The sequence below is a fragment of the Aythya marila genome (assembly GCF_965140915.1).
Source record: "Aythya marila genome assembly, chromosome: 5".
Classification (NCBI taxonomy): Eukaryota; Metazoa; Chordata; class Aves; order Anseriformes; family Anatidae; genus Aythya; species Aythya marila.
The window spans coordinates 16,181,671-16,209,477 of record NC_139046.1 but is presented as its reverse complement, the minus strand read 5'-3'; the positions used below and the strand labels follow the sequence as shown (position 1 = coordinate 16,209,477).

Here is a 27,807-nt window from a genome sequence, read left to right as displayed (position 1 = left end):
GAGTTTTCATCTCTAAGTTATTCTACAGACATCTATTATTAAGAATAACTCAGGTTACTTATGACTGGAAGATGTCATTTTTTCATGTTTTAAACAAGACTTTATGCAGCAAAAGTATATGTACGCCTACAGAAGCATGTAGGGAATATGTATGTATAGGACCAGAGCGTATATTCTCCCTAAGTTTAAAAGTAGATTAACCTACAGAAGGATTTACGACTAGCACAATTACAGCTTTAAAATTTAACATGCCCATCAGTCATTTACACAACTTAAATTTAATCATTACTACTACCAAAAGTACTCCCAAATAGAGCTTGTGAAACAGAAAAGAATCTGGAAACTCAGAGATTTAAAGGACCCAGTCCTGCAAAGCGACTTTCACAGCAGTTGAGTACCTTAGGCCTTGTTTGGATTCATACATACAAAACTCATTACAAGGACTGGTAATGCAAGCATTAAGGCATAGCACCTGCTTGCACTGTGGGTCTCAGAAGACCCCCAGAAATGGTCCTCTGGTTGCAGCTCAGCAAAGCTTGCACTGCAGCCATTTACTGTCTGTCCCTCTGTGGTCGTGCCCAATGCAATTTCTCTGCTTGAATTTTCACCATTTGTCTTTCCTCACAGAACTGAGTCCTAAAAGGCTGATTTATGCTTATGAAGCTCTCTGGACAGGAAAAGGGCAGACATTTATATTCAGAAGCTTCCTCTTCCCTTTGTCTAGATTAGATTTGGGGAGTTTAAGCCTGGTGAGCAGCAGACAGGCCTGTATCAGTGCTTCCTCACCAGAGCTCGGTAAGGAATACCAGAGGGACACACAGTCATGCTGGTTCGTTGTACCAAACAGACCTCAGCCTGCAACACAGAAGCAGACAACTTGTGAAGGAGAGTTGCTAGCTACTGATGCTTTGATAAGAAAGGACTAGATAGTTTTTCAGCCGTGACAGAACAAAAAAGATCCAGTGTACTTACTGCTGTTAAGACAGATGATGATTCTGGCTTTGAGACATTGTGGCTGTTGAAAAATATCGATTCTCTGTCTGGAATTAAAAGAAGGTTGTAAATAACTTTATAGTGGATTTTAGTATCCCAAGAATTAGTGCAAGGAACAGTAGATGGCACTGCAGCCCAGGGAACCCAGACTTGATCAATACTGGGCAGTCCCCTGCACCATCCACCTGCAAGCCTGCTCATACAACTTGGCTGTGAGCACAGGCAGCAAACCACGGCCCTGGCCAACCATGGTTTCTGGACCTCAGCTTATAGATAAATAGAACTATAAGGAGTTAACACAAACCAGTTTTGATTCCTCCACCAAAGTCAATTCATAATGAAGTTAAATTTCTACTAATTTGATACATTCAATGTGGCACGGGAAGGCATGCAATAGAAAAGAAAAGCTGCTGTCACAGCAGGCATCAGACTGATAGCACCCAGTTTACAGTGAGAGCACTTTTGCTGTGGAGGAAGGCAGGAAATTTTATGGTCTGGACCTGGCCTCCTTTTGGAAGCACCTTAGGAATGCAGGAGACACCCTGAGGTGACCAAAGCCACTAATGTACCGTGGTGGTACCATGAGGAGAATTGCACCAACACCTTCCTTTCCACTCCGTCTGCCCTGGAGGTTTCTAATACCACCATGTGCTCTTCTTGCCTCTCCTCCTGTCTAGAAAGGCCCTATGCTTTCAGACAGTCAGCTCCTGGGAGTGCTTCACAGCCACCAGACCCACCTCATCGTTGGACCTGCTTCATCAGGTGCCTGTAGTGCAGCCCCCTTGGGACTCCCAGTGGTATGGGTAAGCCAGACACTTGTCCTAATCTGCCCACAAAACTTCTTTTTGTGTGGGCTTCCAGACAACTTTAAAGTCTGACACTAACTGATGAGACATTAGCAAAGCCATTTTTAGAAAGAAGCCTTAACATGTTCTCTTCCTGCAAAAGTACAGACCAACTGTCATGGTACTTGATGTGAGCACAGCTCCAGGCCTACTTCATTTGGTTAGGACACTCAGCATGCCTAAAATGCCACACACAGCTACAGACAAGGCCTTTGACCAGGATCCTACTGAACCTCACGTAAACTAAGTATGTGCTCATGTGTGGAACACAATAGTGAGCACACGCTGACACATTAAGATCAGCAGAAACAAAGAAAAGTGACAAGACACTGGCACTTGTTCATTTCCTTCAGCTTGCTACCTTCCCCTCCCTCTACCACCTGCTGGATTTGTACAGGACTCCATCCCCTGGGAGCTCCGAGGGGCACCAAGCACCTTCACAGCCTGCGTATGCTCAGGGACTGCTGTGAAGAGACATACAGGAGGGTCACTGTCCCTACTGACAAGTCCCTTCCTCCTGCCCTCCAACACAGCTGGTATCCACACACCAAAGGAAGCTTCCCATTAGGGTTTACAGCACTGGGCCTCACATGTACAGAGAGGCTCATTTAGGGAAAGCACAAGTGATCTTTAATTTAAACACACATAAATAATCAAGGTAAAAATAGGGAGAGGAAGTTCTGAAGCGATAGAATCCAGGAAATTCTCTCCAAAGCACATTTATAAACAAACTCCGGAACAAATGACATATGAACTTACTGTGAAATTAGAGAATTTCTCTGTCTCCCCCCTTCCACATGACATAAAACACTGTTTCTAACAGGTAAGACTCAGGTTACTGTTACATAAATATTTACTATATGAATGTCATTCATATATATTCCAGAGCCTGTGAGTTATCTCCCTTCCTAGTGAAATACTACAGAAGAGGTAATATGGTATATAACAACCAGATGCATTCATTTCAGCAGCTTTTTCAAAGGTTTTTTTTGGAGATGTTCATTGCCAAGGCTGTAAGAACCGACATTTCATTTCAGATTGGCCTGACGTACCTGAGATTCCAGCAGAGAAGTTTTTCAAAGATGGTCTCTTCACCACCGTGTAGGATTCCCCGACCACAAACACTTTATACAGCACAGCGTTGTGATTGATGAAGCTCTGAATGACACAAGGGGGGCGGACAGCCTTCAGGCCCTCCTGGTTGAAGATGATCGCCATCTGAAAACACACACACACACACAGTTGTGCACAAGCCTTTGAATAAATTCACATATTCCACCAAGCAGTGAAGGGGAACATCTACTGCTGGATATATATTGACCAAGGGTGAATCCCTTCTCAGCAGCTCGTACTATTTCATTACATTTACAGTGACATTACATTTCATTCATGTCACTGACACGTAACTCTCCAGGCACAACTGGCCCTGTAGCTTTCACTTTCAATGACATTTTTTTCTCAGCTCTCTGAGATTTCATTTACCCACTTCTAGTTAGGATGCTACTGCACTTGCAGGTTTTTAGAAGAACAGAAATGGTAAAACATTTGACCTGTACTGCCAACAAAGCCTGCATTAGACACAAGCTTGTATCACCAGAACAACAGAAGTGCAAATGAGCAGGTCTGTATACTAACAATACAAGTTCTTCTCTGCAGCTGTATCCTGTGGTTTGGTGCAGTCCACTTGCAGTGTCCTAAGCAACAAGATTTTACCCACATTGTCAGAGAATTTTTTCCAGCACCTAGCAGTTCTTACTAGTAGCAAATGCTGTGCCAATGATTTTCTTGGCTTGGTTTCACCTCATTATTCCAAATGTATAGTCACCATGAAGGGACTGGAAAAAATAGGCCAAAAAGGAAGTCATTTATAGGGCCTTAATGATGAACACCAGCTGCCACAAACAACTGAAGTGATGCTGGTAGGTGCAGAGGAGTACAAGCCAGCATGTCTTCAGCATGTTACACTGCTCTTTGCATAGATCCTTCCACCAGCATGCTTACATGCACGTTAAATTATCATGAACATGGTGCCCTATCCTTGAGCAAGGATAAACTTAGGTTTGTTCTCAATCCTCCAAACCCTAAAATAGCTATGCTCTAGTTATCTGCACATGGACCTCTCTTCATCATTCCAGTGACACTGGGCCTCATTATCCACAGAGGCAGAAGGGAGTTTTGACAGTCAGGTCAGTGTGAGTAAGGACTATCCAAGGTGAGACAATCTGACGTAACGTTTATCTTCCCTTCTTTTGAGCAAAACTGGCTCCCAGAGGTAGAGATGCTTGGTTAGAGCACCTTCCTCCACTGAGGAGCTGTCAAGACAACAGTTAACCTTCCATTTTTTGTTCCTGCACCAACCTCATTAAGTACAGGATGCCCAACACTTGCCAGAAATACTCCTAAGCTCTGAAAATGAGTTTTTCATCTGTGTCAGTATTTTCTCACTGGCCTCCTTGAGCCTAGTATTTCATTTGGGATGTGAGACAGTCCAGAGAGGCTAAAAGAACTCCTGTCCCACAGTGACTCCATGGCAAGATACAGAATAAAACTGGAGCTTCCTGCCTCAGCATGGTACAGGTGAGTTATCTTTCCACATGCTTCCTGTCAGTTTTCGTGCCTTCTGAGATCAGCTGCATCTTAGTCAGAGTCACTGGAAGGATTTTACAAAGAAACTCTTCCACTTAGTGCTCTCTCACTCATACTTTATAACATGTAAGATCAGCTGCTCATTTGCTGTACAGCATACTGTCAGACTGAGTTCTTGTTAACACCTTTGCTCCTGTAATAAAAATAGTAAATATAACAGGTTTGTTGTTCAAAAATATAGCCATGGTAAGTGATGTAGTGACTACACATTTATAGTTAAAAGTCTAAGCACATTTTTATCTCTACCTGACTATTTATTATTCTGTTTTCCTCCTTATCTGGCAGACCACTTAGGATCACATAATTGTCTGCAAGCATGCACAATGACTCAGTAGATTAGCATTTTCTGAGTTCAAGTCAGTGTGTGCACTCAATGAGTACGTGCAGCTGATATTCTCACTCTGTCTCTGTTATACCTTGTGCTACCTGGTTGACACACAGACTGAATGTGTGAGTGGTAATAACCTGTGCAAGAAACCCACTCTAACCAGCAGAATTGTCCCACAAGATGATTCACAGCCATAACACCGTAACCCATTTGTTTCTCACTGGTAGCAAGAACCGCTGTGCTTTTCCTCCCTGTTCACAGACTGCTCATTTCATAATATCTACAATGTCACACTGGTATGAACTATATTGGTCCTAACCTTCAAGTACTCTCTGCAAATATTAGTTAATTAATTCCTGCAAGCCACTGCTTTGAAAGACAAGCAGGAACTTATCACCCTTTTTTTGTGGATGTGGAAACCCCAGATATTTATCTGCTCAGTACAGAACCAACCCAGTGGAAAACCACATGAAACCTTTCTTCTGCAGAGCTCTGTGCTGACAGCCCGATGGACTAGCACACAACCCATCCAATCCCCATGGTGCAGTGTTGTGCTGGTTCACTGTGATGTCTCATGACTTTTAGCATGCATGAATACAGCTCCAAGAATCTGCTTGCAGGGTGCACTTGCTCTTTGTCATCTAGCACAGACCTGCTGTCTCTGGCAGTAACATGGGAACAACACTTTATATCATAATTTCCAAATGGCATTCCTCATTTTAGATGCAGAGTTCTTTTGAAGGCAAAACAAAACATTTGGCACCAAGAAATATTACTGACAATGTCCTTAAGGAATTCAGTCTGAAAAAACAGAGTGATTCTCTGCCTTTTCATTCCTCCCTGCTCCACATTTAGAAGAAGAGCCATTCTGGACATGTTTCTTCAGGTTATGGGTCCCAGTGATTTCTCACAGCAGGTTTACCAAAGGGCAGTTGTATTCTGACCTACCAGCAAACGGGCAGGAGAACCTTTAGGAATCATCTTGGTTCAATTCTAACACAAATGGTGTTGGCGAAGCAGGGCTTAAGCGCTGCTCTGGCTGATGCGACTCGGAGCGCAGAGGCCACGTGGAACTGCGGGACACCACCAGCAGCCCAGCTGCCAGCACCTTGGCTTAGCTAGCGTGTGCCTTCACAGCGAGACACGGCATCTGCCAGCCAAAGCTGGCACCAAGCCCAAACCGAAGCCTACACCTCCAGCTGTCCCTGGTAGCCAGTCCTGGATCTTTCTAACAGGCATCTTAGGAAGAAAAGCAAGTCTGGCCAGGCTGGGTTCTAGCGTCAGTGTCAGCTTTGCAGTGGGAATCTCTCTACAGAAAATTAAGCAATTTACTAGAAGTAAAGGGAGAAGCCATTATTAAAACAGGCAACAATTTCTTGCTCCCAGACCCATGGTCCATCTTTTAGACAGACTCTATTTAAGCAGACTATTTATTCTATGCTCCCCTTGTCATTACTGTCCATAAGACAGCATTTATACAACAGATCCTCTCTGATCATAAATACATTTATGGATCACACCTGAGAACACAGCAACTCCAAAAGTGATGACTACTACTACTAAATATGTAAAGTACCATGCAAGACTTCAGGCTTTTTTTCAGGGGACTCTCGTAAACTCTAGTTATACGTTCCTGTGATAAAGTGCAGCCTGCAACTATATTTTAGCCTACTTTTTGCTCAGAAAATGGAATTCTGGCAGAAGGCTGCGGTATGTCTGCACTGTATAAAGGAACAGCAAGGAAATATTCACCAGGAAAATGGAAGTCCCTGAAAGCTTCACACATTTCAGGGTGCAGACGCAGAGACAGAAAAACATCACAGAAATCTACACAGAAAAATCAGCAGAGAACCCAGGGTTTTAAATTCATTAACGATCCACTCCCAAGTGCTCTCAGCAAAAATTTATAGCAGCTGCTCCAGCAAACTAACAGGGCTGTCTGTCGTGCTTGTAAAATGATCCACGGTTAAGGCCTGAATGAAAAACCTAGCTGCATTTTTAAAAGTAAGTGCTGGTCATTCAAAATTTCAGCTGTAGGCATTCTGTTAATCTAGACTGACGTTTCACTTCAGGGCCTTCAGTTTTCAGAGATGCTGCAGCAGCATACTGCACATTTCAGGAGCAGCTGGGAAACCTGGAACGATCACCACGCTGCTAACAAAGGAAGCCAGGCATTCTTAGAGCCAGCAGGGAGGGCAGGATTCTCAACACCGAGCTGTGGTACGCAGGAAGGCAGGAAGCACAAATGGAAAAGAATTAAATCAGGACTCGGCTCGGCTAAATTTAGAGGAAGCTAAGCTCACGGAGAATGCACTCCTTCCAGGAATACAGAATGATTTTAACTGCAGTTGCCTTACGGGAATAAGGGAAAGCAGATAATTCTAGCAGCTCTGTCCTTCCCACAGCTCCAGCCACGTTATTACGACTGAACATGCCTGGAAACAGCCACTATTTGCTGTTCCCTTCCCCACAAGGAGAGGAACCAGCCTGCCTTCACTCACACCCTCACACCTGTGCTTCATCTGCAGCACAAAACCATTTCTTATCAGTACCACATACACACTGGAAGGAAACATCACAGGGTGAAAACGTGCACCCCTTAGTGTAACCTCCCACCAAAAGCAAGGCTGATGAAGGAGATGCCTTGCAGACAGCTTGATTGGAGACTAAAAGCTGCTAGAAGGAAGAAAACTAGACCATGGAAGCTTGAAACTGCTAGAAAGAACTTTTACGTCAAGAGGTTAAAGTCAGATTTAGCTACATTTCAGATAAATTTGAAAAAAATAATGGTGTTATTAAATCCAAGGGAGGGGCGGGGGAAGGAGAATGGTTTGGGCATAGCCTTCATTCTGCCTGCTACAGGTTCAGAGAGCACCAGACAAGCCACCCTGAGGGAAGGGGAAGCAGGGGGAAAACACTGCAATGTTTTTTTTAACTCACCTCATGAGAGTTGGTTCCATGGGCCACTCTGGTTTTACAAACTGGATAAAGATAAAAGAAAAAAAAATACACCACTGAGACAGGGCACACAAAACCTTTACAAATCCATTCCCACCCACTCCTACAAACACTGGATTCACCAGCCCAAGGCACTGACTGTACCAGATAACACTGACAGCCTCTGCCTCAAACAGCATCCTCAGCCACTGCAAAGCTTGGCTTGCTCCAAGCCCTCCTCTCTCAACTCCTCTTGCAACCGACGTGCAAACAGAGGTCATTTGTGGGACTGGACAGATTTGCAAAGCATCAGCTCAGGAGTTAGTACCACTGCTGGTACTGCCATCCTGCCCACTCAGAGGGCTTTCTCACAAGTCTGGGGTTCTGCCTGAGGCTGGAGCTATTTACATGTAGCACAAAAACCCACTGTCTTGGAAACAAGGGAGCTGGGAGACAGTGGAAACCAACTGCTTTTCCTGCTTCCCTGTTCCTGGGGAAGGGTAGGAAAACAAACGGTTTGAACCCAACTAAGATACAATGTGTTTTTCACAGGCAACTATAAAGGGGGACAAAGAAGTAGAAAGAGTCCTGCAGTTCTGCTTTCTCCTGCATATTTCTTATCTGCTCTGCATATTCTGGTTCTCATCTCCTTACTAAAACTGGTAAGGGGGGAAGAGAGGGAAGAAAATCTACGGTCTTGCTGTTATGAAACCAGGAAAAAGCTGAAGGTCCCAGGAGCTGCAGGATGAGTAGGGCTGATGGTATTTATATGTTAAACAGAGGAGATAAAACTTGCATGTGGTAAAGGGGTGGATAAGACAAGACTTCTTTGGGGATTGCTGGAAGAATAAAACTGCCAGGCAAGAGGACAGGCAGCTATGAAAGGCAGATGACCTGCACTGGAGTCCAAAATAAGTCATAACTGGAAATTTTGGAAAGTGGTGCATGATGTCTCACAGACACATGCTCTGGAAAGCGGGAGAGTTTAGGGGGGAAAAGAAAAAAGAAAGAAAACCAACAAGAAGCAGGAAAAAGCACTCCCACATCACTCTTGTTATTTTATAATTTTATCATGACTTAGAGGGATTGATCCAGGCCTTCTGAGTACGTAGGCTATGCTGTTTGATACAACACTGAGAAGACAGTGCACGTGGGGTGAGGAGGGGGTGTCAAAGCCATTCAGGGAGCTCTACAATACTGCTTTGCAATCTAGCTTCAAGAGATCTGTCTGTCTCTTTTTGGAGAGCAATGGCAGCAAGGGCAAAACATGCTTTTTCCACACAACTTTACCTCTGAACCTTACAAATGAGGCAAACACCAAGGGAACAAACACCGACTAACCAATTCAGCTCACTTTATACTGCAAAGAATCAGATAAAGGAATGAATTTAAGCACAAGTTCTACAACAAAACCTGCTAAAAAGCACAAACAGATCACAGCAGCTGTTTGAGACTGTGGGCCTTTGGTGCCTGATAACTACATTTTACATTCTTTCTTCTACCTTCTAATATTGTATTTGCAGCCTGGACCAGGGAAAGGAAGGAGTGGTGAAAAAAGGGGCAGCCAGCAAGGGAATGATTGTCACAAGAAAAACAATGAGCACAGCTGGCAGGAGAAACTTCTTGCACAAGTTCAGGGCAAGAGGCTAACTTTGTTAGAACTATTAGCAAATCCCAGGAACACATGTTTACTGTAGAGAGGTGTTTAAAGTAACGAACATCAATAAAAAGCTAAGTAAAAGCTGATAGGGAGGGATTTTGTTCCACATTCCAAGCAGACTGCTTCACAGCCATTTGCTTCAGGAAGGTTTTAACCTGTACACTTTGGCAGTGAACCATGCACTTCTACAATGTTGGCCACAATGTTCCTGAGGGAGCATGTGCAATATTAAGAGCCTACCAGAAGCACCAATGAAAAACTCATTTACATACTGAAAGGGAATGCCAGTCCATTCTTCTCTATAAGCTGCATGGTATCTTCTCCACAGGCACTTGTCAGCTCCATGAAGGGTGGTGAACAGATCCTCTCATCTGCAAGACAAAAAGAGTCCACATGAAGATCAGGGGTTTACCTTCTCAGTCACATCATTACAAGCTATCTCCAGACGAACTGCTTCTTGAGAGTCTTGGCTATACTTTTACAGTCAATATTAAAGCATCAGAAAGATTATCAGTCAGTTAGGCATTCTCAATTCTGAAAACATTTCAGAAGATGAAATGTTGATTTTCAGACACACTAAAATGGAAATACAAAGTCCACATCTTCTCAGGTAGGCAGGCATCACCCTCTTGGGAATATGTAGCTGCACAAGACGTAACCAAGAAAGTAAAAAGCAACTGGGATCTTAGTTCTTAATATTATACCTACAAGTTGCATTTCCAAAGGCATTTTACAAAAACCTGTATGGTCAGCAAGTATGGCTGGAGCAGGCAGCCTCCCAAAGCAATCATTACTGTAGGGCCACTCAGGTGCCAGATTCCTGAGTGGGTTTCTTTCAGCCACGGTGCCAGACATGCTTTACAACCCACTGTCCATTGAGACATCCCTGTCATGAAAGCAGTACCCATCTGGCCTGATAAAGCCAGAGTCAGAGCATCTCCTTCCACTGAGACACCTTGGCAAAACTGTTCATTGGTCTTTGATTAGAGAAAAAAAAAAAAAAAAAAAAAAAAAAAAAAAAGCAACAACAAAGGAACCATGGTAAAATTGAATAGAGCAGTTCTGGTCTGGGGTGTTTCTGCTGATGTGTTTCTTGTTCAAATGAAGTGCATTCTTGTTCAAATGGCTGCATTCAAAACTCGGCCCTATTAGTGATTCAGTAGGTTGAAATGCTCTAGGACTCACGTCCTGTTTGCTGTGGGAGAACTTTGATTCCTCTACACATGCAGCAGGAATGTGTGGAAAGCACTGTAGGACTCAAAGTGCTCAGCCATAAATCTCCACCTCTCAAGAGGGCTGGATTGTGATTTCAAGTGCAAAGAGAACTTTGGCTTCAGCCACAGCTCTGGGACAGGTTAGCGAGCCCAAAGACAAAAGCTTTGCACACACTGACAAATTTAAATCAAGGACATCGCCCGAGCAGGAGCAACCATTGAAGTTAACTTGTCAGTGAGCAGAGTCTTAAAAATACTGTGTCCACAGGGTTTTAACTATGGCCAGGTTGACTTTGGAGTGACAAATTAGTTATAACTCAAGTTAGCTACACAGCATAGAGCCACAATTCAGAAAGGGTCTGCCAAAACTCACTTGTAAGTCTTATTTCAAGGGATGCAGTGTGACACCTTGCTCCAAGAAGCAACCGGAGACAAGCAAAAATGATGGGAGCAACTACGCCTAGCAAACTCAAGTCATGGGTTTGTATCAACCAGCAACTTGTCTTGAAAATAAGCAAAACAGGACTTAGTACCACCCATATCTACCCCAGTGAGCACAGAGAATCCAAACAGGTGGAGGCCATGCTGTGCAGATGCTACAGAAAGTGAAAAGCACACGTAAACTGAAAGCCCAGCAAAACTAACTATATACTCTCAGAGTGCTGCGCATCCGGAAACCACTTTATAAGCATTGTTTAAATTAATGTTTGTCACTTCATTTTAAGAATATGCTTATGCATTTCCTCGCATACAGAAGGGGAAATTGCAACACTGAAAACAACAGAGAGGAAAACCTCTGTATTTTGGTATACATATCTCAGTGCCTGCTTCAATGTTCGGAGAACATACAAGAACTCAGGACACTAGCAATGCTGTTGCTGCAAGAAGTTTTCTGTGAAAAGAGAAGTCTGTTTTCATACATCCTAAACGGAGCAGAAAGATTGATACTTTGAGGTCAACCTCTAAAAAGCTAAACAAAACATCCCAGACTTCAAAGTTTTCACTTCACTGGTATGAAAACAGAAAGCAGCATCCAAAAGTGACAGGTACTGTAATATTTACAAGCCTTTGCCAGAGCTAAAGTTCCTTAGCTGGATGAATTTAAGGAATCAGATTTAGTTTACAGATACTTGGGAACAACTTTGCCTTGGCAGCTCTCCTACCCATATGCTTAGGGCTCACAAATAACTTTGCCTTCAGAGTGGAAATGCAGAGGGATGTACGGTTCCATCTCACTTCCCAAGCAAACAGCAATCGGAGACAGGGAGGTTTCAGCGCTCCTGCCAATTACAGGACACTTGCATGGAGAGATGAAGGAAGGAGCAAACAGTAATCTCTTTGACTTTGTACTTAGAAAAGACCACCTGGATCAACAAAAATGAGTGGAGAAGACTCTTAGCATCTCAAAGTGCTGCTGCTGACTTTGCACAGCAATGGCATTTTCTCCACCAAGAAGGCAATTCTAGCCCACTAAAGCCTCTAAACCAGACTGTTAGTTCATGGCCAGACCCGAGGACAAACAAACCCTCACTCAACCCAAGGTTTCAGTACAGCCTCCAGCTAGGAAGTGCTGCTCTGAGTTTAATTGCACACACCGCAATTCTGAAGGTAGCAGACAGTTTAAAAAAAGCCCTCCAGCTGTCAGTAGTGATCCCTTCTTCCTTCTCCAGGTGGCAAACACACTCTGAAGCTCTCTGGTCACCAGAGTCCCACTAACAGTGACTGCAGTTTCAGTACACCTCCTCTGTCTGCCCTGGGGTCCAGGACAGACCTAATTCCCTCGCCACCGGCCCTGCCTGCACGCGGCCTCTGGAACCGCAGACATCAGAAAGAAAAATCTCTTTGTATGTCAGAGGAGCGCTGTGATGAAAGAGCCTGTATATTTTTATAGGGCACATTTACAGAGTGGTATTTCTTTATTTTTCCAAGTGCATGGTAGTCTGTCAGAGACCTGCCCCTGGAAACAGACAGAGCTGCAGGTGGGCCATGTCAAATGCAGGGCTGGCAATGAGGAAAGGCTACTCAGACCAGAGAGGGTTCAGCTCCCGCTTCAGACAACTACCAAACGTACCTGTACCATTCTTGTTGTGAGGAACAACACATCATCATTAAATGTAAGGTCAAAATGTTGTCACTGTGTCCCCACAGCCATCTTTGTCCCTGTCTTTACTGCATGTCTTGGCACATACTTTGCAGTGTCTGCTTTCTGTATTTTCTTTAAATTCTTCCTTTTCTTCAAGCCTATCTGATCTCACAGGGTGCTTCCTCTCTCCTTTCTTTTTTACTTTCTGCATTTCCTCTAACCCCCACCCCCATTTCTTCTCTATGCTGATCTTTTTTAACCATCATTTCTGTTCTGTTCTTCCCAGCCGGGCCTGCTCTGGCCTGAGCTTTGTCAGCGCAGTGCTCCGCTCCAACCGAGCACCCTGAGGGTGAAGGAGGATCACCCGACTGATGAAGGCTGTGTACAGCATGATTAGCACTGCTAAACAACAGGAGAGAGGTGAAAGAGTATTCATAGCTAGGTGTTGGTGCCATGGAGGGGATTATTATGGATGAGGTTTAATGATAGCAACAGAAGCAATGGGATGTGAAGATGTGGAAGATGCAGACTGAGAACTGGTTGCGGAAAAATAGGTTTTCTGGCAGTGCAAACTGGGGGACATCTTAATGCTTGAGACTTGCCCAAAGAAGAGATGTTGAGCAGTGGTCCCCTACCCAGGCCCTGTGCAACGCTGGTGGCCAGCAGACGGACTGCAAAACGATTACAAAGTACCCAAACCCCCAAAGGAAGAAGGCACAAGAAACCCAGCACTGAACACACTCCCATGCAGCAGGTAAGCAAAACAGATAAAGGAAAACTAACAGCAATAGACGTCTGTTCCCAGTTTAAGCAAATTTTAAGTGATAATAAACAGAAACCACTGGGACAGTGCTGTACAAGTCTCTGGATGGTTTTCAGTAGGGGTAGTTAGTCCTTGCACTATAAAAAGTTGGGAAGTGCAGAGGACAGCTGTGGATCACTGTGGAAAAAAATAAACCATAAGAACAAATGAACAGAAACATATTTTCCTATTCAGATTTCTGTGCTCTTAACAACTTTGGAGAGATAAACCAACAAATAATAAATTGCAGCTCCAATGCTCTGCATACATAAATCAAAAAACTGCACTTCTTCAGAAAAGGATTTTAAAAAAACACAGTTCATGGTCACAGATTTTCTGTGAGGATAGCTTAGAACCTGTGGCTAGGAACAAAGCCACGAGGATGCCATTGCCTATTAAACTTCAGATTTATAGTCTCAACATGTGTCCCTACACAGTAATTCACCATCCTTCACTATCTAACCTAGGGATCAGGGAGCAGAGCAAACACACCGAGGAACAGATATTTATGCTCAGCACCATCAGCTCCTTGCCATGAGACCATGACCACCAAGCATGTCCCATCTCAGAGTTCCCATCTGCAAAGTAGGGAGAAGGCTTCACCTATCCTTGGTGAGGGGGTGCTCTGTGAAGCTAGATTAAGGAGACTTTCAGGGAAAAGACTTTCTGATGCTAGTACCCACCACCTAAACAAACTAACTGTTTGAAGCTTCGGTCTGAATATCAGCAACCAAAATCCTGAGAAAGTTACTGGAAAAACAAAAGGTGTTTACTCAGGATTATTTTGTCTTCTGGCCAGGCTCTGTACTGCCTCTTTAGTGGCAGCATCTTTGTTTAGCCCCAGAAGACATGAGGAGCACCAAATGAGGGGTACATCAATGAAGAAAAGAGACGGGTAAAAGGAGTTCCTGCAGTGAATTTCTGAAACAGGTGGAGGGAGAAAGCAGTTTGTTAAAAGAGCACAAGAGGAGGTCTGGAATCCCCTGGGAATGCAACAGACTTGTCCCAAAGCACCTGGAGGTGTGATCCCCTAATTCTGTGGAAGCACAATAGAGCACAGCTCTGCCTGAGCTGCTCTCTGTGGCTGGAAAGGCGGCCAGGATTATTTCTGAAGAAACAGGATGCATGGGCTCTTCACACAATGCTCCACGCAGAGAAGTGACAAAGCTCCTCCTGAATAGTGCTGGTCTCTGCTGTAAACACCCATTAAGATAAGTAGAAAACCAACCCTGTCAAAATCAGGACTGCCTCAGGTCAGTCACTATCAAACACTCACAGAGCAAATGTTAAGCCTTAAGCTAACTGAAAGATTTATAGCAGACCTTATCAAACTCTAAACTTCCTACTTTAGTGGGAAAAGCCACTCTTTAATAGAATAGTTGGCTCGGTGATTTGAAGACGCTTAAGCCTCTTTAAAAATAAATGGAGATTTTCAGTAAACTGTGCTTCACTGTAGCTGCCACCAGTTTGCACTACTGCACTCTGCTCCTCTGGGGATAGAGAGGATGCATGGCCGGTACAACATCTTTTTCTCCTAATACAATAAGGGGAGGAAATCTGAACTTCCAGCTCACCCTGCCTCCCCTCCTAAATTCATTTTCAACAACAAAAAAAAAACATCAACCAAACACACAGACAAGCTGGCAGGTTCTTTTTTTAGCATGCAGCTGAACTTTATTTTGGAAGTATCTTAATTTAAATCACTACATGATTTTTTTTCCCTTCAGAATCACTTTAATCTCTGTAAACTTTTCATAGCTTTGGACTTGTTACTTCTGCTATGGTCATGATGGCATGTCAAGGAGTTAGCCAAGCTAAGCCAACCCACCACTTGGAGAGACAGCAGCCTAGTCTTTATCATTTGCAAGAATCCTTTCCCTGCCACTTTCTCTGGTACTTCATTTTCAATCAAAGCTTCATTAAATCCACGGCTTTATAATGTTCTATTAGGCTTATTATTGTATTTCTGAACTGTATTAAAAATACTCTCAAGTTGTTTTCCCTTCAGAAATTTCGGTGTCTGTGGAATACCAGCAGAACAGATCTAGCTCAGATGTATGTTGACTCTTACCAATCAAACCAGATCTGAATATCCACGGGTTTGCATCTTATTTTTAAGTCTGTAGGGGGAAAAATCCAATTCTTATGACAAAGCAGCTGTATTTGGGGTGCATTTAGCAGCGTATTACAAAGACACAAGAGGGCAGAGCAGACTTAGCTTTGTGGGCATGATGCTAATCTTGCCATACCTTTAAATACGAGGAATTGTGTACTGCATATCTATGCTAAATGGTACATCTGCAGAAGCAAGAGTCTTGATGTCTAATAAACCGGTGATTTTGGAGCATCTGGTCAGTCGGTGAGGAAATCTCATAACTGAGTACAAATAAGAAACTATTAAAAAAAATCCCAAGAACCTGCCATTTACTTGCAGTTTAGGAGTGCTGAACACAATGTATTCAGCTTATGTTGGGGAGCAATGATAGAAGTTGAAGAAGAAATAAAGAAAGCCAAAGTAAACCCAATCTAATGGAGGTTTCTGCCCCAGCTTCCCTTGCTGAACTCTTCTTCAGCAATAACCATTTCACAAAGCTATGGTCTGCGCAGTGTCCTCCCCTACCTTTTAGAGCCAGATTTTCATCTTATGCCCACTTTCCTCAGAAACAGGATGCTCCTGTCTGATTCCCACAAAAGGAATTCGCCTTTCTTGGGCAGTTAGGTGGAAAGAAGCACGCTTTGCAAACAGGCGTTCAGCTTACTCACTGTGTTTGAGCCTCACGGATACCTGGAAGCAGACCAGAGCAACTACAGACATGCCTTAAGTTAAAACAGGCCTGTGGTGAAACACATTCATTGACACGGCTGATAACATGAGCTCACGGAAACGCAACGCATTAAGAGGTGAAAGATTATCTCATTCAGGAGACAGATCAGAAGAGAGACCGGGAGATGTGTGTTGATCATCAAATTGCCTAATTTTTCAGTGAGTAAGAGCGGTTGCCACCACCTTGCAAACACAAAGAACAGGAAGCTTTGCAGTTTAATTTAAGCAGACAAAAACAACTCTTCCACCCTTCCCTCCCCCCCCCCCCCACTTTTAAAGTACATGACTTCAGGTGCTTGAAAATGGGGCGCTTTGGCTATGTTTATACTTACTGTGCCCCCAAATTAAAGCCTGTTCTGTTTCCTGTAGTGTCAGAGGATCACCTGAGAGTGGGCTACCTACAGACCTCATCCCCCTCCACTGTTTTACAGGTTTCGTAGGAGCACCACAAGCAGAGGCTCTTTGGGAGGCACTCTGACATGCCTGGCAACAGAGGTGGGGGAAATGGAGCAGCTTTCCAGCAGAAGAATATAAAACTTCTGGCGCTTCTTAGGCTCTGTGTAAAGAACTATCTCAGGCAAAACTCTCCAATAAATCATGACAAAGGGTGGAAAAAACTGCTAGAACTGCCTGTGTTGAAACTGTAAGATTTATTCTTTAGAGCAATGAAGCTGTACCAAAACTCAGGGAATCATTTTACAGACTGGATCGTTTCCAGCGTTACAGGAAGAATGAAAGCCATTTTCCTCATCAAGTTAAAAAATGAAAGGGATTACTTGGCAGGCTCAGGGAAGACTTTATCTGCATTTTTACCCCAGTAATGTTCCACTCAGAGCCCTGGCTTTGCAAGTATTAATATCCGTGAAGCCCCAAAGAGTCTTCCAGAAAAGAGAGAATGCAAAATCTGCTCCACAAGTACGCTCTGTGTTAATGCAGAATACCTGAACCCCAATTAAAGGCGGATCAAAGGTCTCTATCTAAACAGTAACCTCTACCGGGTGTGTTTCACATACTTACCTATATACCTGGGTGTAGTAACGATAGCTACAATTGCCATTCTGCAGCCACAAATGTCTCCAAGTTTAGCACTCTCACCAACCCGGCCTGCCTCAGTACACAGAATGAGAAATGAACGACAACTCTCTCCTCTGAAACACAACAGGCATCTAATGGTCCAGTGCTGCTAATTTCATGCTTCCTCTGCCCAAATACTGAGCCAAGAAACTACTTGAGACTGTTACAAAACAATTTCCAAGCTACATTCCCACCTGCAAGCTACACACCTCCAGGTCAGGACTGGTGGGATGCTGGTTTGCCTCCCTCTGGTCTAGAAGGTAGGGTGAGAGCAGCAGACGGTGGCCTGTGCTTCCCTGTACGAACACACACAGCTCAGATGTGGCCAGGGAGCACCAGATTCGGTGCAAAAATGCTGTTACATACTGTGGTGGAACTTGAAGGAAAGGTGTTAGCACCAGGGCCGTCATGTGCTTGAACAGATACGGTAGGATGAAGGAACCTCATAGCCAATTGAGGCACATGAGAGATTCAGATCACAGCACGGCAGCAGTTTGCTCCATGCAGTAGGATGCTAATCACACTGAGGAATCTAAGGTGAGCCTTGAAGGCCCAACACCAAAATCCCCACTGTTTTTGTTTACGTGCAACCCTACTGAGTTAATTGAGTTACTTCCTGTTGGCTACAGAATCTCTATCTCCGTGTCTTACACAAAGTACATTGTCTACCAGAAAAGAAAACCACCGGTGAGTGTATGTCAGGGGGGTGAGGAGATGATACCAGACACAACATAGGCAGCTTTTTCTTGTCCATGACAGAGTTCATTTGCAGACATTAGAGTACCCAGAAGAGCAGAGAGTCAACGGAAGCTCTTTATAGCTCTAATCTAACAGGGCTGATGGCCCTTAACCAGATCAGTTTAATGAGCTTTTGGAGGCTAAATCCTGGGAGAGACTACACGACGCGTGTCCCATGCTTCAGCAAATACCACTTCCAAGCTGTACATGCTGGGTCGGAGGCAAAGCAGCAGCCCCCAAGGACTGTGATACAGCTTCCCCAAGGCAGAGAGGCTTCTGAGGGCTGGCTGTGCAGGAGTGGGCTGACAGCACCAGCCCACGGCCAGACTAAGCCTCTGGAGCCAGGCAGAGCACCACTTCTGCAGCAGCTCTGCTCAAGCTTCATGCCGGGCAGGAACAGGGCTCCTGGCCTCTAGTGCAGAGCACACTGCTGGCCACGGGGGAAATGTGAATAACCACTTACCCATCACTGCCCCACCAACTCACGTGTGTGTGAGCATGCCATGAGGTGCGAGAGCTTACACGCAGACCTGTAACGCACAGTGAGATCTTGGGAGAGCACTCCTAGGAGAGGTGTATCGCTGTCACTGTGCCACTGAGCAGGGCTGACAGCAACCGAGCTGAGCATCTCCAGCCTGATATTTTGAGGGTCCAGCTTGAGCCTAGCACAATGCGGGGCCACCTTGGTGCTGTGAAGTCAAAAGGACTTTCCAGAGACTTAGTGACTGTTGCTTTTATTTGCATTTCATTATGTAAAGCAGCTTCCCAGAACAAAACTACGCGGTAGCAATGGATGTCTCACTGCATCACAACTGAAAACACAAGAACATGGTATTTCAGTAACAGCAGCGGAAATAGCTGTTTAGTCTAAAACAAACATGTCTTTAAACAAGGGTAGATAAACCCAAGCAGAGACTTAAGAATCAACTCAACAACATATGCAAATGACCACGAGCCCTGAGTTTACATCTAACGAAAAAGCAACATCCTGCCCTACTCTGTCTTTCCTCAGATTAGCAAACCTCTCTAGTATATGGGGGACATTTACCACCTACACTTCTCATAGCTTAGATCTTGCACTTTGTGGTGTAGAAGGAACAACCAAATGAACAGTGTGTTTTTTTTCATTATGAAATGTTTTGTATTTTTAAGTTAATATCTTAAAGAAGATCTGTAGACAACTCTGAAATGCTTAGGAAAAATGTAGTTTTCCTAACAGGAGCACTGGTTCTGGCCTCAGAGGGTTCTGTTCTGCACTTGCCAGTAGCGGACACAACTGGAGCACACATCAAAAGGCTGCTGCCTCTGCGGGCTCTGCTGCAACTTGATGATTTTCCAAAGCAGAGTGGATAGGACCCACTTTGAAACCACCGAGAAAAATAACTTTAGACAAACAAGCTCTGGGCATTTCTATTTAACACCGGAAAGAAAGAAGCAAAGGCCTAGCTACGTGGGAAAGCTTTGTTGGTGTATGCTTTTCTGTTTTAATTACGTTAGTATAACTAGCAGAGGAATGCACACACACCACACTGTTTACATTGGGTTAATTTCTTCCTTTAAAGAGTCTTCAGATGGCCCGCACTTTTTTTTTCCCAAATAACTGCAAAACAGTCTGGGTAGACATTGCAGCACTTCCACACAGGATCCTAGACAATCAAAACCCTGTGCTACATATATGCAAAGGTGTCAGGGGGCAAGGACCAGCAGACCTTCCTGGGTACCCCAGAAGCTGTGTTGTTTTACTGAGCTGACACTATTTCCCCTCTGCTGCCAGACTGCAAGGAGGAAATACTGATCGCCAGGACTCTGGCCATCATGAAGAAGGAAAAGCAGTGGCTTGTAAAGTCCATGGTGCATGTGTCTGAGCTCTGTATATCTGCTTGTGTCATCTGCTAAGAGGGCAGCCCTCTATCAATATCCAGAAGAACGTGGTTTCACAGGGATAGCACAGCCACATGGTGCTCCTTGGGAAACACCTACTGCCTCGCACCGTGAGGCGGTGGCTTGGGCACCAGCATTGGTGCCATCAGTGCCTGAGCCACGGGTCTGAGGCTGGATGCATCAAGGAGCCTCCTGCTCCTTGAGGAAATCAGTAGGCAGATGGCTTTCTGACCGTGTCACATACAGAAACCCTTCTGTGGCCTCCTCCTGCAGGAAGTGCAAGCGCTAGCAGAAGTAACTGGAGACCCAGTCTTCACAGTTAGCGCTCAAATTTAGTACCACCTCTCCTGTGTTTGCTGTGCTAGCTGTTTGCATATATTTGCCTTCCAGCCCTAGGGAGCTGAATACAGCCATCTCCCTAGAAAGCAACGAGGTTCAGGACCCCTAGACAGGTTTAGATTTAAGCTGATTTAAGGACTCCATAAATACCCATCTGTTACAATAGGAGTGCCTGCCCGGTCACCCTGCTGTACCCACAATGGGGAGGCAAAGCTGCCCAGGGGCCCTGCAGCAGTGGTGGGGTTGGTTCGAAGATTCCCTCTGAGAAACATGTCTCTTGTGTCCCAAACAGCAGGAATTAAAGCACACTGAGATGGAAGACGTTTTGATTGTAAAATAAAGCCAAACCAATCCTCCCAAACAACTCACATGGAGGGACACACAAAAGCGCCAGAAATTTCACCCCTCTCCATGTGTTAGCATGCAGCCAAACCCCACATGAAAGCTTTCTCCAAACTGTGCGAGTAACTGTACAAAGGGATTCCTCTAGAACCTGATCTCTTTCACCAGCAAATAATCCCCTGGGTTTGCACTCTCTGCATCCATGTACTCTTTCAGACTATCTCCATTGATATGGCACTTTGGGTGACCTGATCTAGTGGAAGATCTCCCTACCCATGACAGTGGAGTCGGACCAGATGATTTTTGAAGGTCCCTTCCAACCCAAAGCACTATGATTCTGTAATACTCTGTGGCCATAGCACAAAAAATCCTACCTTTTACGCTGGAGTCTATTGCTGTGTGGAAGGAAGGATAACTCAGCTGGGACAAAGTCCTGCACCACCTTGCCAGCACTGGTAGCAGCAGCAGGAGCCAGGCGTGCAGTGACCACAACCTCCTGCTGACGGATGGCCATGGTGGAAGGGGACATGAGTCTCACCCACCTCATAAATCACAGAATATCCTGTGCTGGAAGGAACCCACAAGGATCATTGAATCCAACACCTTGTCCATACTAGCTGGCTGTGTACCAATGTAGCCAGAGAAAATGGGCACCCACCTTTGGCCATGCTTCACCTTTTATGCTCAATAGTTTAAGATTAATCACTCACGTATCTCTGCTCAGTGATTGCAGAGGAATGCAGACACCTAGTAGTAAGCACACAAGCAAATTTTAGCTAGATAACGTCAGGTACAATGACCTGCCCTTAGCTGCTCAACAATTACCATCATGTGAACAGTTGCTGTAGTCAGCCAAAAAGAATCTTCCTTGTTTCCTGAAGTGTGTATTTCTGTCTTGCACTACACAATGCTGACCTGTAGATTCTGAATACACAAAGAAATACATACCTTTGTCTGGCCTGAGTTACTACATGAAGCCAGAATTCATGAACCTGCTACCAGGTCCTGTCAAAGAAGCGTGACAAGAGAGAAGATGTCTGTATGCAAAATCACCCTAAGTAAAGCCCAGGAATGACACAGAGCTTGTGGCTGGTTTGCTCAGTTTACATCTAGCAATGCTAGCCAAGACAAATAGTCTCCTGAACCATATTCTCCATGTTAGCAATGATAAACTCCCAAATAATCTTACTAATTTAAGAGAGAATGAAAATATTACCCTGTTCCATCTGACTGTAAGCATGTCTCTGTGGTTTCACCTTGGGCTCCTCATCACAGGCTTTCTGCTGCTTATTGAATCTTTTGCTTATAACATTAACCCTGGATTACATGTCCTGTTCTTGACTAGCTGGTTGGTATGGACTGAAGCAGTGGGAAGAATCTTTTTCCTATGTATCTTTGTATGGCATTAAGCTGGAGGAGTTGTACCGGCTTCAGCAAGTAGTTCCCATCTGCTGATAAAAGGACCAGATGTACTGAGGCATACTTTTTTTTTTTTTTTGTATTGGCTTATCCATTTAAGGTTTGATACAGGAGCTATCTCTGTGATGTCTAAAACCCAATTAGTCAGAATTGAAGGTGCATGGGAAGTGCTTTTCCTAAAGATTAAAATACTTTAAAAAACATTGCTGTGCCTTCTACATAAAACGCCTGTGTCTTCGTTATCATCCTTCTATTTTCCCTTGCTGATAGGAATGCTGGTGGGAAAGCATTCACTGTCTTGGCCCTCTCATCCTGGGGGCCCTTTAGTTGAAGGACTGTCCCCAGGCCTTCTCGCACATTGCTGGTGTGTCGCCTCAGGGGACCTTCAGCTCCTTCCCTCTTCCCCACAGCCACCAGCTGTGCTAACTGATGGCTCAGGCCTCTTGCCATTCCTCCCCTTCCCCTACCTGCCTACACTGCCACTTTTTCAAACACTTTCTGAACATAAACTTTTTTCTGTGACAGCTCTAAAACCAGGTCTTTCCTCAAGCCCCCTCTGCTGAAACTCAAGCTTATACAATCACTTTATTTCTCCTTTCCCTGGATCGTCAGATCTCTTTGACATCTCTCCTATTTAATAGCTTGAAAGCTGTACAGAAGTGTCTTAAGTACGTGAGTCTACTCAGTGAAGTACATATGAAAAAGACCAACAATACCTCAAGAGGAAGAAGCCTCAATTATCAGGAAGGAGCCAAAGAAAACTGAGCTACAATGCAGCCACAGGCTGGAGTGCTGAAACATTAAAGGGTGCTGAGTGAGCGTGGGGAGCTGTGTGAGGAAGCTTTTGAAGTCCTGGCTACCTATCTGTAATTCCTAGAAGCACTGCGCCTATACCGAGAAGCACAGGAACACAGCCTCCTGGAAGGTCAGCCTGTCCCATATAAATCCATTAGCTTATTCTTACAAAGAGGGCCGGGAGCCCTAGAAGTTTGTAACAAAACAGCCAAGTTTTCCCCTGTCACACCAGCCACTGCCAGGATCATGCCCGTGATGTACAGATGGGCCTGCAGGATGCCCTGAGCCACACAGGCAGGTCCACTTAGGAACACCACCACACCGCAGCTCAGACTATCTGATCAGCAATGTTCCCCTTCTGTTCAGTGTCAATTCCAAGATTTCACCTTTTCATCCTCTGTCTTCAGGAAATGTTTGTCTCTGAGAAAACTTCATTTACACCTGCTGACTGTCCTCCCACCTACACTTTGGTGGGCAGCAGCAAAGGCGTGTTGAAATCCCGTGCTCTGCTTAGGACACGTCCTGCACAAAGGAATTCACAAGTTACTAACACGATAAGTAATATCACAGGCCAAACTCAATTCTTAATTATGTGGAAACAAATGAGCATTAAGGACCATCCAGTCAGGAAAATACCGGATTTATACCATGCCGGTTGTAGAATCTGAGCTCTGCTGTGTAGGTGGATTAGAAGTTATGGAAAGAGCTAAATTCTTGGCTAATTTTCAAGCAGAGAAACATTGCTAAGCTCAACAAGCTAGACAGCTCTCAGCATGACCCATCATGGTTTGTATAAAACATCTTTGATTTCGTAGACATGCTATTTCCTTTTTGTCTGATGTAGTTAATGACCTTTTTCCAGGCTTCGGGAATCTGGGTACTCATTTTCTTTCTGACAGACTGAGAATGCTATAACAAAGTCTGTGCGACAGAAGACATTCAGAGAAACAGCATTGCCAAAAGGAGGAACTTGTCTGTCGCTCCGGGAAAGCTAAATACTCCAGGGCAATTAGTAGATTTCTGAGACATGCAGTCATGTCTTTCATTCAAAACGTTGCTAATCTGATTCCCATTAAATGAACAGAATTAGCTTGTATTTGCAATGGTTTAAAAATAAAAAATAAAAACAAAGCCACAACCGTAAATACTAAGAATAAACATTTCAATTACCTAAAATGCTCGTGAAAGAATGCTCGCAGAAAATGCAGGCGTCTGTCACTGAGGTACACGTCACTTATGCTCATTTTTTCAAACACACAAAGCTTCACATACATTAAGGATTCTTTCCACGTCCCTGGGCTATCCAATGGGACTTTCATGGTACTCCCAGGGAAGCTGAAGTGGACCTTTAGCAAACTGAGCACAGCTACAGTGGGTGTCAGGAGCAGGGTAAGGACCAGAATATAGCAGCACTGCTGCCGAGCCCTCCCACAGCACTCCTCATCTGGAGATCGTGCCCTTTTACAAAGGCACCCCTCAGCACCACTCCATTTCACAGTCAGTGAAAATAAGAAACAAACCACTAAAAGGCTCTCTGCCCAACAGACAGCCTGCAGAGGGGCAGAAAACCTCATCTTCTGTGTGTGATTTCACCTGAACCGCGAACTTCCCAGCTCCTGGCCCTGAGTCACCAGCCTCAGTGCAGCTGCTGAGCAACGCCTGGTGAGGCAGCTAGATGCAGAGAAAGGAAACAGGTACTGGAATTAGAGCAGTGCAGTGGAGATGTTTATAAAACTATGCCCAGCACATGGAGCATAAGCATATTGGATTATTCCAAGAACGCAGAATGTGATCTTAAATAATGTTAAGATTTGCAAAGACACCCAACGAAGACTCACTGCTGCGTGCTTTAGATGAGACTTTTTTCCTGTTTCTGGAAGCTCGAATCCATGCCCGTTTGTTTGGTTTTAACTTTGTGTTCTTGTACTGTTGTGATTACTATTGTGGTTTTCTGCCCTTTGTGCCCACAGATGATTTCCCACGCTGTAGCTATCCCCAGCATGGTGCAGGTACCCAAGCACGCCCAGTTCTGCGGAGCCCCCTCAAATCCAAGGGTCAGCACTGAGGGCACTCCAGCAGCGAGCCTGACACGTGCTGTGCAAACACATTGCTTCGCTGGGGCAGGGGAGCTTCTCTTCCAGACTCCAGCTCGTATTTGGAGAAGATGAGGTTATGCAAACACAAGACTTCTGAGACCACAGCTTTGCCCCAACATGAACATTTTAGCTTTTCTTCCTCTTCCCTGAGGCCAGCGCTGGCGCCATTCGCTAGCAGAAACCCCTGCACCACGTGGTGAGCAACAAAGCCAAGTACATACAGTTTTCATGGGTAATTTCCATCCCTTCCCATTACCAGAGAAAAGGGCACCAGAAGGCATGAGGCCACTGTTGCTGTAAACCCCAGCACTGCACTAAGCAGCAGCACCAAGGCACTTTCCAACTCGCAGGGAACATCCTTCCAAACCTGACATCACAGCTTCCCTGCAGGATTTAACGTGGGGAATGCTGCTGCTTTTCAGTGCTGCTAAATTCAGCTCTGCACGCGTGGAAAAGCACTGGAAAACGACCCCACGTATTGTAAACAAGGGCACACCAGTACCCTACAGGGGCACAAACCCAGGCACTGCCAGCCTGTTCTGCTCCTGTGAGCCTGGCTATTGCTCACATTTATGCACAGAGAGCAGCAGCCAGCGCTGCAGTTGGACACCCGAGAGCTATACAGGCAATTGCAAAACTCATTCATGCCGTGCCAAAAGACAACACGCTGCCAGTTCGAGGGGGATTCTCCCTCTAAGAGCAGGGGGAATATTTTGTTTCCAGGATGTAATAGGAGTCAGAGGCGTTATAAAGCCTGGAAACTGGCAGGAGCGTATGAAGTCTCAGCCCGACATGGAGTTTGTCCTCGGGAAGCCCAGGGCTTTAGCACAACAACAGGAGAAAATGCACCGAGCCCTCCTCGGGGCATCTCTGCGGGAAGAGAAATTGATTGCTGAGAAAGCGGAAAAAAAGCAGTGTGCAGAACGAGAGGATCACAGCAGGTGCCGATATTTCCCAGTCTCCAGGCACGTAACATCAACATTTCAGGCTTCTCCGTCAAGCGTTTATTAATGGTCTCTTTAGGTTTCTGAGGAACTGTCTGCACAGCACACAGGAGAGCACAAAGGCAGGAAACTGTCAGGAGGTTTGGTGTTGTACTAAATGGGGAGCAGAGAATGTGCCAAGGTTTTTACGAACAGATGATGACTGCAGGCTCAGTAGTGCTGCACGGGACACGGCTGCGATCCTGACTGCGTGTTCGCTCTGCTGCTGCTCCTCGAAGTGCCATGGCCGAGGCGGCACTGAGCGAGGGTATGCAGCAGTGACCTGCCTCGCTCACGCAGATCTGTTGCTACTGCAACTTTATTTCCTGCATTGATGGCATTTACTTTCACAGACCACTTTCAGAACATTATACAGCGAAGGCAGGGATCCTGCGTACACCATCCATCAGTGAGCATCAGCTCAGGTTCAGGCAGGAACAGGCGGTGACGAACAGAGCCGAGATGAAGTTTAACAGAGCTCCCACCAAGGGAGAAATCAAGGTGGAGCCCTTTAGTTCAGAGCACCTACTGCAGTCATTACTGGACACCTGGGGCAGCACCAACAAAATGCACTCCATATACCCAAACACTTCCATTTCCCTCTGTAATCCTACTTGGGGTACGAGGGCACAGGCTTTGCTCTCCAGCAGATTAAGGGAAGTATTAGCTCTGAGGCTCACTGATGAAGAAACCATCAAAACAGAGAGATCCCTTCGTTACCAACATGCCCTCCTCACTCAGCCACATTTTGATGGAGATGAATGAGGCTGGGAAAGAAGGCAAGCATCTACCAACGCTTCAGGAGAAGACAGGACAGCTGGGATATTCACACGTACTTTAACCAAAAATTATCCACGACACAGAAAAAGGCACGTGGAAGTTCTACTGGCACAACCAGCTGGGGAAACTCTGTCACTGGAAGAGGCAGGGACTTGGCCCTCCTGTGACTGACTTACTGCAAAGGGAGCAAACGTATGCTGCTTCCTAGAGGGATCCGAGCTCAGCTTTGCCCTAGAAGGCAAACTAAACGAGATCCTGAGAAGGATGACGCTGCCACAGCTGCTGCTGGCTAAGGCAAAGATGAAGGCACATCTAAGCCAGACTGATAACAGCCAAGAGCCATGCCCAGGGCATGCAGAGGACAGTTGAGCATCTTCTGAAATCGAAACTCCTCTGCACCATGCGTTTTAGTCAGTTCCCAGTCTTCCCTCCTGAGGCTGAGCTAGATGCTTACTTGAATTTGCATTTAAATCTGCAGGATGACCCTGCTCTGCATGCTATGAAACAGCAATTATATTTCTCTTGGCAATAGGTAAGGCCTGGTATTGAATACCCCATCCTCAATGCCTGTTTCTTAAGCTTGAGTAACAGCATATTCTGTAAGTATTTCCCTGTCAGCCAGCCAACACACTCACGTTATTTTCCATAAAATTGGTGCACTTTTATGGCTCTCCCCATACAAATGCTTTGCGAGTCTCTCACAGACAAGAAGAAATTCACTTTCCATGTGAAAGACATAGCGGGATAGATGTTCCTGCAGCAGACTAAAATATAAAGCATCCCAAAGACATCCCTGCCAATGGGCAATTCTCCTTTCTTCAGTTGCAGTAGTTTGAGAGTTCGGTATGAATGAAGCTACTACCCTTTGCTCTCCACTTTCTCTTTGTCCTGCTAAGCAGAAAATCCCAGAGAAGGCTCAGTGCCTACACTTAATAATGCATCTTTCTAAGAAGCAACTTAAGATTTTTAAAGGATTTTCATTTACTGTAGGTCATAATCACATACACAAGGCACCATACTCATTTTAC

The 27,807-nt window shown here is 45.0% G+C and overlaps 1 protein-coding gene across 2 annotated transcripts in view; it reads right to left on the bottom strand.

The window, feature by feature from the left end:
- Positions 1-27,807, bottom strand: part of ITPK1 (inositol-tetrakisphosphate 1-kinase) — a 140,643-nt gene that overhangs the window by 13,274 nt on the left and 99,562 nt on the right. For both annotated transcript variants that reach the window (XM_082762530.1, XM_082762531.1), the window contains exons 6-9: positions 9,682-9,780; positions 7,753-7,793; positions 2,891-3,056; positions 973-1,040 (exon numbers count right to left, since the gene is read on the bottom strand). In XM_082762530.1, the coding sequence (XP_082618656.1) occupies positions 973-1,040; positions 2,891-3,056; positions 7,753-7,793; positions 9,682-9,780 (374 nt within the window). The remainder of the gene's footprint in view (positions 1-972; positions 1,041-2,890; positions 3,057-7,752; positions 7,794-9,681; positions 9,781-27,807) is intronic.